The sequence below is a fragment of the Mastomys coucha genome, unplaced genomic scaffold (assembly GCF_008632895.1).
Source record: "Mastomys coucha isolate ucsf_1 unplaced genomic scaffold, UCSF_Mcou_1 pScaffold18, whole genome shotgun sequence".
NCBI lineage: Eukaryota > Metazoa > Chordata > Mammalia > Rodentia > Muridae > Mastomys > Mastomys coucha.
Genome location: NW_022196900.1, coordinates 66,663,054 through 66,677,317, shown reverse-complemented (window position 1 = coordinate 66,677,317; position 14,264 = coordinate 66,663,054). Strand labels below are relative to the sequence as shown.

Sequence of the window (14,264 nt, the reverse complement as noted above, 5' to 3'; positions counted from 1 at the left end):
ATTCTACTAAGAAATCCTATGCTTTCAACTATGGACATGGGACTCATCTGCAACTACAGTACTTGGGAGGCTGAAGCAAGAACACAGGTTTAAAACTAGCCTGGGCTACGTAGCAAGGTGATGTATCAAAGAAATAAATCAAAACAAAAATCCATTCATCTTATAAGATTAGGTCTAATGGTTTATTTCTTTTTGAAGATTTATTTATTTATTTTATGTATGTGAACACACTGTCACTGTTTTCAGACACACCAGAAGAGGGAATCAGATCCCATTATAGATGGTCATGAGCCACCATGTGGTTGCTGGGAATTGAACTCAGGACCTCTGGAAGAGTAGTGAGTGTTCTTAACCACTAAGCCCTCTCTCCAGCCTCTAAGTGTTTATTTCTGGGAGGGTTTCCCCAGGTATGAAGTGTGTCCTGTGTAAACATTGTTATGGGGCTAGGAGATGACCTGGGCGTCCAGGTCTTACCATGCTGCCTAGACCGGCCTCCAACTCCTAGGCCTCACCTAATCCCTCCGCTTGCCTGCCCCACCCTCACCTTTCATCCCCAGTCGGTTTTAGTCATGGTGATGGTCAGTACGCAGGAAGAAAGAGCAGAAGGACACACGCTAAGCATCATCACTGCACTTTACTTTCAGGGCCGGGCTTTCAGGGCCCCACACATGCGAGGTAAGTGTTCAATCAAGGACCTGACACGTCACACCAACACTTAATTCTTGTTAATGGGTGACGAGGCTTCAGTGTGACGACAATTTCCTGCTGGTGCTGGCCATTCTGCTTTCCTGTAGTGGATGTTGTGTCCAGAAGAGCCACACACCCCAACAGTTAGAGAGCTGAAAACAAAAACAAAACAAAAACAAAAAGTGAAGTTCTCTCAACTTCAGTATCAGGGCTGCCTGGTGCCCCCAAACCACAGATCCTGAACGTAGTTACTCTCAATGCAGAACATCAGGGTATGGCGATGCCTAAGCTTTTCTTCTACTTTCCTGGAAACCCAGTTGACCTTCTCTGCCCTGAGCCCCCAAACTTTGTTCACTCCTCTTCCATCCACTTCCATGTGGCACCATTCTATTAAGGCAGAAGCATGATAAGATATGGAGGGACTTAAAAAGATCTGAGACTAGGGGGATGGCCCAGTGCATAAAGTGGTTGCTGCACAACCGTGAGGTCTGGAGTTTAGATCTCCAGAACATACATGAAAGCCAAATGGATGTGGTGACCTTGCTTGTAACCCAAGAGCCCAGCAGGAAGAAAGGGATAAATCTAGTGCAAGCCAGCTCGGTGAACTATAGCCAAATCAGTGAGCTCCAGATTCAGCAAGAGACCTGGCCTCAGTAAATGAGCTGGAAAATGATAGAAGACACCTGATTTCGGCCCCTGGCCCCTGTGTGCCTATACCTGCGTACAAACACCCACAAACACGCACATGTGAACATACATACACACAAACACAAAGACAAAGATCTGGGAACTTGTTGGAGGGAAGCTCCTTAGACTTAGATGTTTTACATGGAGAAGAAAATTCCCTCGGGCAGGGAAGCTCCATGAAGACACAAGTAAACAACTGAAAAGCTTCAGGAAATTCCTGAAACTGACCAGATTTACTAGCTCCGCCCTTGCCAAGTTGATAGAAGGACTTTGGGAGCTGCCTGAAAGAGGGACTTTCCAACCTGTCTAGCTGCCTGCCAAGTTGTGCATGAGTTCCAGGCTTCCAGCTGTTTGGAGCTATATTACTCATGCTGGGGTGGGCTTCCTGTGAAGCAGCTGTCTTGGAGTGGTTTCTGTTCCTGTAAGTAACTCCTCACCCATACTTCCGTAAATAAGCCCAACAGACGCAGTAGTTTGCTGAGGTACACTCTGGAGGTATCGTTTCTTTGATCTGTTGTTGGTTCCCTCTTTGGAGTGAGTAGACATTTATTCATGTCTCCCAGGAATAGTGACACAAAACAGGCCCGGAAAGCTAACTGAAGTAGTTGAAACAAGAGGTTAACTGTAAGGGCATGAGAAAGGACACAAAGATTAAGGCAGATCATGACAAACCAGGGAGTTTGGATTTTCAAAAATGGTGTGGGTGGGTGTGTTTTGAGATAGAGTGGGATTTCGCTTGGCTAGTGATACAATGTGGAGAATCAGAAAAGGGATGTGTATTGGTGTTGGGATTTCTAGCCTGGCTGGCTGTTTTAGTTCTCTGTCTCGATGCTGTCACAAAACACCGGACAGTATAACCTAAGAGAATCACAGTTTATATTGGTTTACAGTTCTAGAGCATACAGTCCATCCTGGCAAGACAGGGATGGTGGCAAAAAAGAGGTTTTTGGCAGGTTGTACTGCATCCTTAGCAGGAAGCTGGGAAAGAAGAGTGCTGGTCCCCAGCTTGCTTTCTGCTTTTTATGCAGACCAGGACCCCAACTCATGGACCAGTACTGTGAGCAATGGGACAGTGCTGCACACGATGGGACAGTACTGGCCATAAGGATCCTAATCTAGACGATCAGTCATACCCAGAATTTTGTTTCCAAGGTGACTCCAAGGTGAAATTTTGTTTCACCAAGCTGAAACAACCAAGATGAACCTTCGCAGGTATGAGGGGTAGGTTTCCTCCTCTACCTCTCCTTTCCATCTGGGATTAAACCTAGAACATTGTGTATATAAGGCAAGTCCTCAGCCACTGAGCTGTATCCTCAGCCCTTTTTTGTTTTTAACTTCTCTCAGTTTCACGCAAAGTTGCCCAGGCTGTCTTTCACTCTGTACTTCTCCTACCTCCACTACCTGAGTAACTGGGATCACGGCCTGCTCCATCAAGTCTGGTGACTGGGTAATTTTTGTTTTGTTTTATTGATACTGGAGATGAAACCCCAGATCTATAAATGGATTTTTGTTTTATCTGATTTTTTTTTGTTTTGATTTTTGTTTTTCTCCAAGTTAAGGTCATAGCTCTGTGTAGCCTTGGCTGTCCTGGAACTCACTCTAGAACAGGCTGGCCTCAAATTCAAAGATCCACCTGCCTCTGCCTCTGCCTCCTGAGTGCTAGGATTAAAGGTGTGCTCTACCATGTCCAGCTTCTGTGTATGAATTTCGTAATCTTACTGAATGCCCGTGTGCTAGGTCCTGTCCCAGACCACAGGCACAATGGTGAATAAGCTAGGTATGGTCTCAACTCTCAAGAAAGTCTAGCAGCGGAAGGAACAGGACAAAGAAACGCATACAGCATCGCTTAATTAACTACAACTACAAATGACTGAGATAGGGCACAGCAAGGACTCTGCCCTTGTATGAAGTCAGAGGCGAGTGTGAATGGCAATGCCACTGGTCACAGCAGGGAAGCATACTGGGCTCCTAGTATTATGGAGGACCACTTTAGCTTGGGAGACAGCAAAGCTGAGGCACCTCACTGGGGATTTGTGAGAGAGGGAAAGGAGGGCCAGAGGCAGCTGCATAGGAGAGGAGGGCACGTGGCAGGAAGTGTTTCAAATGCACAGCCTTCTTCTCAGATGAAGAGACCAAGCCTCCATGGAGGGCTTCCCAAGCAGTGCCTTGTTCAGTGGTGGACTAGACCACAAAAGAGGCTGAATCTGACCCACACCACCACTGCCTGGCCTGCAGTCTCCACCAATTTGTCTCTTTAATTTAGAAGGGCTTTGCTCTGTGTGATGTGTGCGATATGAAGTTAGAATGTAGAAACCAGTGCTCTTAACTGCTAAGCTCTCTCTCTCTCTCAAGAACCATAAAAATAAATACTTTTTTTTTTTTTTTAAAAAGTGAGCCAGGCAGTGGTGGGACACATCTTTAATCCCAGCACTTGGGAGGCAGAGGCAGGTGAATCTCTGAGTTCAAGGCAAGCCTGGTCTACAGAGTGAGTTCCAGGACAGCCAGGGCTACACAGAAAAACCCTGTCTCGAAAAATAACAAAAATAAAACAACAACAACAACAAAAATGAAAAAAGAAGCAACTCCACCCCAATTCTAGTTGGGTAAAGTAGTGGTTAACCAAGTTACTCACAGGAATGGAGGCAGCAGACAGCAAGCTGTACCATGGAAGGAGACTCTCTGTGAGCCACTGTTGGTTGCTTAGACATTCTTTGGGAGGGGTGGAGCCTTGTGAATCCCACCCCCTCTCCACATGGGAATGTTAGCCAGTCCAACCTTATGAGGGTCTTGTAAGTACAGATAATTACAACTGTTCTGACTTCAAGACAGTGACTGTCCTGTCAGGCCCAAGGTCCACAGCTACCTGTTCAACCTCTGAGTCAAAACTTTCTACTGTCAAAAAGAAAATGATTGTGCTGACCCAGTTAGCATCCCAGGCCCTCCAATCTACCTCAAAGAGGAAACGGAGAAAAAAAAATGAGAAAGTCATAGTCCAGAGACTGGGAAGAGATTTTCTAGCAGACCACCGCTAACATCTGGGGATGAGGGGGTGAAACTATGCAGGCTGGGGGACATAACAGGAGATTCATGGAGGATAGACCTGAGCAGGAAATAGGGAAGCAGCAAAGGGTGAATCCGACCAAGGCACTGTATAAATGTATACATTCTCAAGGAATTAGTTAAAATAGTATAAAACAGTAATTTATTTTCAAGAGAAGGCCTTGCTATGTAGTTCTAGCTGACATGGAACTTGCTACATAGACCAGGCTGGCCTCAGCCCCCTAAATGCTTAGATTAAAGGCACATACCAACATACACACACACACACACACACACACACTCATACTTACATACATACCATATTTTTAAACATGGGAGGGGAAAGTTTGCAGCACAAAGTCAAAGTTGATTTCATAATAAAAGAACTAATGTATAGAAACCTGGAAAAATGGTTTGTACTTTTAACTTATGAAATAAGCACTCTTGGACCAGCAAGATGACTCTGAGGGCAAAGAAACTTGCTGCCTATATCAGTTCAGTTCCCAGAACCACGGAGCCCTCTCTCCAGCCTCTAAGTGTTTATTTCTGGGAGGGTTTCCCCAGGTATGAAGTGTGTCTTGTGTAAACATTGTTATGGGGCTAGGAGATGACCTGGGCGTCCAGGTCTTACCATACTGCCCAGACCGACCTCCAACTCCTAGATCTCACCTAACCCCTCCGCTTGCCTGCCCCACCCTCACCTTTCATCCCCAGTTGGTTTTAGTCACGGTGATGGTAGAAGGAGAGAAGCAACTCCTTCATGATATCCTCTGGCCTCCCACACTGTGCTATCTCACACGCAGGCACACACATACAATGCACACACACACATATACATACACACTCATACACGAACAAATGCATATATACATATATACACACACACATACCTACATGCATGCATGCATGCATGTTCAAAAAAGAATAAAAAGTAAGTGCTCATGGCAAGGGCAAGAGGAAGATTGACAGCTTATAAACGCACGTGTCCAGTCAGGAGGATTTTCCATACAAAAGCCTCTCCAGAAACCCTTTGTTCACCTCTTATTAAAGCCCTCATCACAGGCTGTGCAGTCTGACTGTGTGCTAGCTGCTCTCCTCTGTGCACTCGGACTTGTCACTGTCTGTGAGAGGTGCCTCAGCCTAGACATGGTCTTTCATCCAATCCCACAAGCCAAGGCAGACCTTCCTACATAGCTTCTGGACCTTCCGAGGGTCTTGACACAGGAAAAGCAGCACTGAGCCCAGGTGATAAGGCACCGCCGCACAAAAAAGAACAGATGCAGACCCTCTGCTCCCCGCTTCAGTAAATTATTCTGGGGCAGCTTCCTGCCTACCAGTAATTAGGGGCTCCCGTAGGAGTCCAGTGCTCCTGGGAGAGGACGGGTTAATATTCTCACAAGAGTCCATTCCAGCTGAGCCATTCCCAGGCACAGATTTATGCAGGGTAGGTTACTGTTGAGATTCGAAGCCATTTTTCTTCAGTGAAAGCTAGGAGCCCAGAGCTTACAGTAGAAGGCATAGCCAGCTCGTAAATCCACAGTGCCCAGGCCTCTGAACAGCCCCTCTTATTGGCAAAGCGATGGATGCTCTGCTGGGGAGGCTACAAAGAAGCTGTTCATCACTATCTCATTTGGAGACTTGACACCTTAATGGAACCACCCCAGCTCACAGATCTGTGCACAGCCCAGAGGTGCCAGCTCTGTGCAGACCAGATTGGATGCACAGGCCAGAGTGCCAGCTCTGTACAGACCAGATTGGATGCACAGCCCATGTGTAGACCAGACTGGAAATCTCTTCCCAGACCCTACACCAACTCTCCAGAGGGTCACAGCACCAGGAATCCTGCACCCAGCTCCTTTATACCAAAATGTAAAAATGCAAAAAAAAGAGCCTTACGTCCCTGCTCAGGAGTCAGTCAACAGGGCCCTCATGAGCTTGATGTTGGGCAGTCTAGGCCAAGGAGACAGACAGCTGCCTGTGTCCACTCTGTCCCTCTCTAGCTGGACTTGGTGTCTTCTTCTCAGAGATGCTTGCCTCTGAGGTACCACCGTGTCCCACTGAACAGCCCAGATTGCCCCCTTCCCCAAGCCATGAGTAGTGGACAGCTCTTTCAGAACTGAGTAACTAGTTACTTGTGCCTACTGTCAGACCCAAGTGAAACCAGAACTTCCTATGAAGCCTGCGTCACTTCCCCCTGTACCCTACAGGGCTCAGCTGACAACCTACTTCAGTTAACTACTCTCTCCCACCACATAGTGTGACCTGTAAGGCTGGACTGACCCATCAGTCTGAGAGGCTCCTTGAGGCAGAAGCCAGATCTGGTTTTTTAAGTCCTAGAACCACCCCAGTAAGAGTATAAGAGGCAATGAAGGTCTGCACTCAACGTAGAAACTGCCATCCCTGTGGCCCCTCATCTATGTATGCCCTCAGCTCACAAAGGCTGGCTCACCCTCCCAGCATGCACTGTTCACCTGTGCTGCTCATGCCAGCCAGGCCCCAGGCCTGCCAGTACAGAGGCCAAGTCAAATAAGACTCTGCCCCATCCATCCCCAAGAACTTTGGCCTATGGAGAGGTCCTGTCCTGCAAGGCTGTCTCCATTAAATCAGAGGAGCCCATCTGCAGAATAAGTGACATGATGCAGGTCCATGCTAAGAGAGCCACACAAAGCCACACAAAGTGAAAGAAAATACTAGAACCTAAATTTACATTTGCACAAAAACTTAAGTTTCAATAGTTACCATATGGATTGACAACAGAATGTGCAAATATGTAAAGCACACCTCACTGGCTTGCACGGGGTAAAGAATGGAAAGGGGACTCCATGGTGGATGTTCCGTGCCCTTGTAAAACTCCCTCCCCACTTTGGTGTGAGTTAGACCTGTGACTTCCTTCTAACCACCAGAATAAATAAAGCAAGGGAAAGACTCACTTTCGGGTCTGTGCTCTCTAAGACAATCACTTCCATTTTGCTAACCTACCCTTATTGACCCCTTGTCCGGTTCTGGCTTTGATGAAGTACGAAATCATATGAAGGGAACTTATATGACAAGGAGCTGGCTGACAGTGGCCTCCAGACAACAGCTTGTAAGGCTCCCTCACTCTCAGCAGCCACAAGGAACTAAACCCCACTAATGACCCTAGGAGTAAAGTTCTTCCCCAAGTCTGGCTTCGGGATGAATCTGCACATAGCCACAGCCTTGTAAGAGGACCTGAAAGGGGAAGCCTCGGAAGCTGTGCCCAGATTCCCCAGCCCACAGAAACTGGGGGAAGGCAGCGGCGGGCACAGGGTCAGACTCTCCATGAGAGCAAGACCTATAGTCAAGAAGCAGGTGCTCTGAACTACAGCTCTCTACACCAGACAAGAGGGCACCACAAAAATTCTGAATGGCGCCGGGCGGTGGTGGCACACGCCTTTAATCCTAGCACTTGGGAGGCAGAGGCAGGTGGATTTCTGAGTTCGAGGCCAGCCTGGTCTACAGAGTGAGTTCCAGAACAGCCAGGGCTACACAGAGAAACCCTGTCTTGAAAAAAAAAAATCTGAATGGCAGTTGTGCGGCCCATAGATTTCAGAGATAGAAAGAATGACACCTCTAAAAATTGGGGAGGATGGGCAAAGATGGAGGCTGGCCCTCTGAGACCTGGGTTCAAGTACCAGTTCTGCTTCTCAGCAGCAGATGACCACAAACAACTACACAGTCACCCTCCTCATCTACGCAAGCAGGTGGACAAGGCTGGGAAGAAACGCCAGTGAGAACAAGCTGGGGAGCATTCAGTGCAATAGGGCGTGAGAGGTGTGTGTTTGCCACCTATGTGAGCAAGGAACTGCACTCTCTTGACTGTGGCTCCATTCATATAGATGAGGAAGAAGACTCAGGCTGCTCTGGCCTTCTTTGATTCTAAACTGCATATCCTTGAGACGAAAGAACCGTGTCAGCCAGGGAGACATTCTCAAGGTCACAGGAGGCACCTTTAACGATCACATCTTGTTAACATGAAGGGCTTACAACTAGAATTCCTCAGTGAAGAAAGAAAGTCCCCATGCTTTAGAAAAAGGAACTAAAATATCAAAGCAGAGTCAAGGGGACTACCACATTTCAATATAAATGAGCAGCCACTGTCAGGGACGGTGGCTTTCATTTTACCATGGAGTGCCTACTTGCCACTGTCTCTAAGAGGGACTACTGTCTTCTCACACATGCGGTATCGTTATTCTATAGAAAAGTTACCTATGGCTCAAATGCACCTTGTAAGTACCAGATAGGAATAAGCTTCCATTCTCCTTCTGTCTGGTCACTAACTGGCTGGTGGTTACACATCCCCTTATCCCTGGGAGACAGGATAGCCAGTCTTCACAGAGCAGTGTCAAGGCTCTTGTCCCACCATGAGTTCAAGTGTATTTCCCATACAAACATCTACTGGGCACTCACTGTATACCAGGTTATGTGGTGGACAAAGAAATCCACCCCATATATCCGGGGAGTCACACTGGTACACAGAGGACAAATGGACAGCCAAATGACTGAACATGTTAACGAAGAGGCAGACAGACACACAGACAGTTAGTGCTCTGAGCACAAGAGTAGAGCATAGGACAGAGAGTGTCAGGGTCACCAGGAAGCTGATGACTGAGGGAAGGGAAAAGCACTCTAGACAACAGAACTGCACTTTGTAGGCTTAGAAGGTGCCAGTCACAGCCTGATCTTTCCAATGTTCCTCTCAACTGAAGGTTTAATTCCCTTCAGAAAGTGTAAACGGCACTGGCAACACATTTATCTCTGGCTCTCCAGTAGGGAGTAAAAAAACAAAACTGGGAACTCTTCCATCTTGTTTCATCGTCTGGAATAAGGCAGTGCGGTGCTGGATAGAAAAGTCACTAAATATGAAAAAGCTCAACAAAATGCTAAAGTCAAGAACAGACAAAAACCCTGTGTATCCACTCTCGGCCTTCCCTACCCCTTCACTAATGTGTGTTGCCCTATAAAACTAAAAATCTAGGTGTAGACAGATATGCTTGGCACAAGGAACTGTAACATAATCAGTAAGTGTCCGTCCCCACTAAAGTTCATCATGGTACTTGCTTAGCTTGTACAGGCCCTGGGTTCAGGTTCAGTATGATGAGACACACCCACCTGTAACACTAGCACTTGAGAACCAGAGGCAGGAGGATGAAGTAAGTCCAAGAGTTCAAGTTCAGGGGCTGGTGAAATGGCTCAGCGGGGAAGAGCACTGACTGCTCTTCGGAAGGTCATGAGTTCAAATCCCAGCAACCATATGGTGGCTCACAACCACCTGTAATGAGATCTGACGCCCTCTTGTGGTGTGTCTGAAGACAGCTACACTGGTATTTACATATAATAAATAAATAAATCTTAAAAAAAAAAAAAGAGTTCAAGTTCAGGATGATCCTCGGGTACACAGTGAATTGGAGGCTAGCCTGGGCTACATGAGAACCTGTCAACCAAAAAAGGGCACTAAGAAAGTAGAACAGGAGGCAAGGAATAAGTTATGAAGCTGGATCTTTTCCTTGCACTCAGCTAAACATTCACAGAGGAATAACTTCAAAGGCCCTGAACACAAGAAGCACAAAAATCCAGAAGCCTCCAGAGAAATCCAGGGGTCCTTCAAGAGAGAGCAACACCAGTTTCAGACACCAGTCTGAGACGTCACAAAATGCAGAAAAATCACTGGGACAATTAGGAAATGGAAGAAACCCTTCCATGTTACTGGACAACGTAGTGGGAGTAGAGAAGGTGGGTGTGATGACCAGAACAGGGACCCCAGAATCTACAAGCTCACCCTTTTCAACTTTGTAAGGGGAGAGGCACATGGACTTCGGGACGGGACTTTCAGCAATAGAAATGCTGTGCAGAAAGACACGGGGTCTAGCCTTTGGTTCCTGATGCTAATGCAGAACTGATGCACCTTCCCATCTGTGACATACCACAAAAGATGAAATGCCACCACCTGCTTTCCTCATTAGCTGGATTTGGCCGCTGCTACTGTCTGGTTGGGAGTGGTTATAGTTGCTGGGAGATGGTCCATCTCTGGAGCATCAAAGAAGTAAGCCTGCAGGAAAAGAGACCCACGAGGGAGCCATGTTAGTGTTTGGGGCCTCTCTCCTCCTCCATCATATTTGTCATCATACCAAACTGTACCCACTTCTCTGTGTGTCTCCCTGACTCCACCTTTTACAGCTTAGCTCCCATTCGCCGGATGTGCTACGCTGCACGCCTGACTCTTCCCAATGACCTTAAGGAGGTGTTACAATGATCTCACCTGGCAGGTGCAGAAACCGAGGCTCACACAGGCTGTCCTGGATAAGTGAGCGTGGCGCATGAGCAGTGGGGCCAGGACTCACCACAGGGCTCATCTGACTCATAAGCTCGTGCTAGCAATTGCTGTGTCACAAAGGACAGCCACACAGCGGGCCATCTCTGCCGCGACCTCTGCTTTACCAGCATCTCAGTCTGACATGCGAGTAGCCAGATATTTATAGGTTGACTCGCTGAACTAGTTGACTCTCTCAGAGACGTCGAAAATGAAGTGCTAGGCACCCTTCAGTTCCCAGTACCTGAGCTTGAAAATGAAGAGTGTGGCAGCCAGGCAGTGGTGGCACACACCTTTAATCCCAGCACTTGGGAGGCAGAGGCAGGCGGATTCCTGAGTTCGGGGTCACCCTGGTCTACAGAGTGAGTTCCAGGGCAGCCAGGGCTACACAGAGAAACCTTGTAAAAAAAAAAAAGAATGTGGCAAGAGTTTCCACTCATCACCCCTTAGCTGACATCACCAGGAGGAGTGGTAAGGAGGATCTTCCCTCCTGCCTTAAGGTGGGAGGACACTAGCGTTAGCCCAGAAAAAACACCAGTCTTGTTAGCCTTCAGCTCCCCCTTCAAAGAGAAGGTGAAGCTGTTACTATACCAAGGGCCAGTAGATACTCAGGATTCCCTTGGCACTGGTGGCTCAGGAAGATGCAAAGGTAAAAAGCTAAGACCCATTTTCAGCAGCTCTGCCCTTATTAGCCAGAAGAGGGCGCCAACACAACACGCTCGGGCTTCCCAGCCTGTTCCAACCTTCACACTTACCAGATCTCTTTCTTTAGCTTCTCTTTGCTCCCACTCCAACAACCCCACCCCCACCCCCCGGGTTAACTCCCTCTAGCTCATCACAGCCCCAGAGCAGACCCACTTTTAACGGGTTTTCTGCCACAAAGGAAGGAGACTCCTCTACTTGGGGGTCTTGAGTGAGACAGAGGCCAGAGTGTCCATATCAGCCTCGGCTCCTCAGGAACACTGAGTGGGACCGCCAGTGAAGGAGAGTGTCTCTCTTCCAGGCCACTTGAGGAAACGCTCTTCAAGACTCTATGAGTCTCAAAGCTGAGTAAGTTCCTCATCTGCCCTAGCTATTAACACTGTGCCTCTAGACAGGCCTCTCTACCTCATCGGTTTTGTCTGTAAAATCATCTCTAGAAGGCTTTTTCTTCTAGTCTCTGCACAGCCTGTGATGTAGCCCAGGGTCTGTGCTCAGCCCAGCCCATCCTGAGGTCTTGTGGCCAGTAGGCACCATTCTCTCTGAGCTCAGCGGTAATCATTCAAACGCAGGTTTGTCTGACTCTCGACAACCTACCAAGGACCCACGCTCTGGGCTTCCTTCATTGTCCCCGCCAGGTGTGTTCGGTGAAGACCTGGAGATCATTTTCCAGTGCAGTCACCGAGGGACCTCAGCAGATGTGAGGCTGCCACATACATCACTGCACAGAAACCAAAGCACCAATCTGCAGTTCCCAGGGGGGACGGAGAAAGCCGGGCTAGGCTGTCTCGTTCAGCTGGTGCCCCTCAGCTCAAATGACTCCCGCGCCAACTCCTCCTACCGCTTCCCAATAATAATAATGTCTTCTGATTATATGAACAGTTTCCTTTCTCTATTTTTCCATATGTGTGTGTTTGTGTACATTCACCTGTGTGTGGTGTGTAGGTACACATGTATATGTATGTGCAGGCCAGAGCACAACCTCAAGTTTATTCTTCTGACACTATCCTCCTCCTCTTTGTCCTCCTCGTCCTCCTCCTCGTCCTCCTCTCCTTGTCCTCCTCCTTCTCCTCCTCCTCCTTGTCGTCCTCCTCCTAGTCCTCCTCCTCTTTGTCCTCCTCCTCCTCCTTGAAAATCACACCACATTTCCCTCACACATAGTTTAGGCTGGCTAACACTGAGCCTCACCTGTCTCCATCTGGGGTTACAAGCATATACTGTGCCCAGCTCCTTTTATGTGGGCTCTGGAGACTGAACTAGGGTCCTCTGGAAGCACTTTACCAGCTGAGCTATCGTCCCAGCAACCCCCTGCTCATCAAGTCAAGGTCTTGCTTTATACCTCTGAAGGGCCTGGAACTCACTATGAGACTCGGGTAGGCCATAAACTTATGGAAACCTTCTCGCCTCAGCCTCCTAAGAACTGGGATGATAGATGTGAGACACCTGACCCAGCTAACCTGTCATAATTTTCATGCTGTAGAACATATCCAAACCTTCCAAGAGGTCAGACAGTGCTAAGATGTGCGTGGTCAGTCCCTCTATCTAAGGAAAGAGAAAGGCGGCCAGAGCAACAACCAAAACATGGGTGTGGGAGCCGGACGGGATCCCCGCCTCCAGAAGAGAAAGGAGGAGCCATGTCCAACATAGAGAAGGCAGCTCAGACACAAGGCTCTGGCTTCCCATCTGGCCAGCAAGCGCTCCCTCCCTCTCTTCAGAAGAACATAGCGACTTCTCCTCAAGAAGAGCCTTTCTTTCTCCAGCAGATCCTTCTAGCCCAGAGTCCAGCATGCCCTGATTAGGCGACTTTTCAGAGCTGGAAGGAAGGAGCCTTTCTCCTGCCTCTGCCTCTCCACCAACTTCTCAGCCAGTTATACAGTGTGAAATGGTCAGGTCAGCAACAGTCTGGGGTGAGGGAAGGGCACAGTCACAGTCTGACATAAGAGCCTTGGTCCGTTTATGAGCCTGTGTGACCTTGGGCCACTCCTGTGAGAACATTAGGTTATAAACTGCAGCTGAGTGGCCCTGGAACTTCTGCTTAGGCCTCTGATCTAAAGGCCCCTTCGTAGTACAGGAGGGGGTTTCCAGGGCCATATGCCAACTGTTATGGAAGCCCAGAAAGAAATGAAACTGAGGCTGTGACAGTTAGGGTGCCTCAGTTTACCACTAAGCACCTCCCAGGTCAGGGCTATTTTTGCTTCATAATAATGCTCTCTTCTAGAGAGTTATTTATTTTACCTTTAAATTATATTTATTAGCGTGTGTGTGTGTGTGTGTGTGTGTGTGTGTGTGTGTGTGTGTGTGTGTAAGTGTGGGGGGGTTGAAAAGGACATAGTGCATGCTTAGAGATCAATGTAAAGGGATTTGGTTCTCTCCTTCCATTGTGTGGGTCCTGGAGACTGAACTCAGGTCATGGAGCTTGGCTGCAAGCACCTCTAACCACTAAGCAATCTCATCTCATTGGCTCTCTTCCAAAAAATTCTCATGGGCAGATCCTGAAGGTCCTGACTTGGGTGCCATGTAATTTTGATTTTTATTTGTTCTAAGTTAGGTCTCTAGCCTGGGCTAGCCTCCACCTCCTTAGGTAGCTGAGGATGATGCTGAACTTTGACTCCACCTACCTCTACTTCCCCAACAAGAGGGTTACAGGTACATACCACAACACCCGGTTGATGTGGTACAGGAAAACAAACCCAAGACTCTCAGTTATATCAACAGCGCTACATCCCCAATCCCAAAACAGGTTCTTTTAAATTTTATTTTGACTTTATTTGGGGTGTGTGTGTGTGTGTGTGTGTGTGTGTGTGTGTGCGCGCGTGTGTGTGAA

General features: G+C 48.0%; 1 protein-coding gene across 6 annotated transcripts in view; it reads right to left on the bottom strand.

Moving 5' to 3' along the window:
• Positions 1–615: 615 nt before the first annotated feature.
• The window catches only part of Yipf1 (Yip1 domain family member 1), a 46,026-nt gene continuing 32,377 nt past the window's right edge, over positions 616–14,264 (bottom strand). For all 6 annotated transcript variants that reach the window (XM_031378084.1, XM_031378082.1, XM_031378083.1 and 3 more), the window contains 2 exons: positions 10,356–10,480; positions 616–839 (listed from right to left, as the gene is read on the bottom strand). In XM_031378084.1, the coding sequence (XP_031233944.1) occupies positions 10,391–10,480 (90 nt within the window). In that variant the 3' untranslated portion in view covers positions 616–839; positions 10,356–10,390. The remainder of the gene's footprint in view (positions 840–10,355; positions 10,481–14,264) is intronic.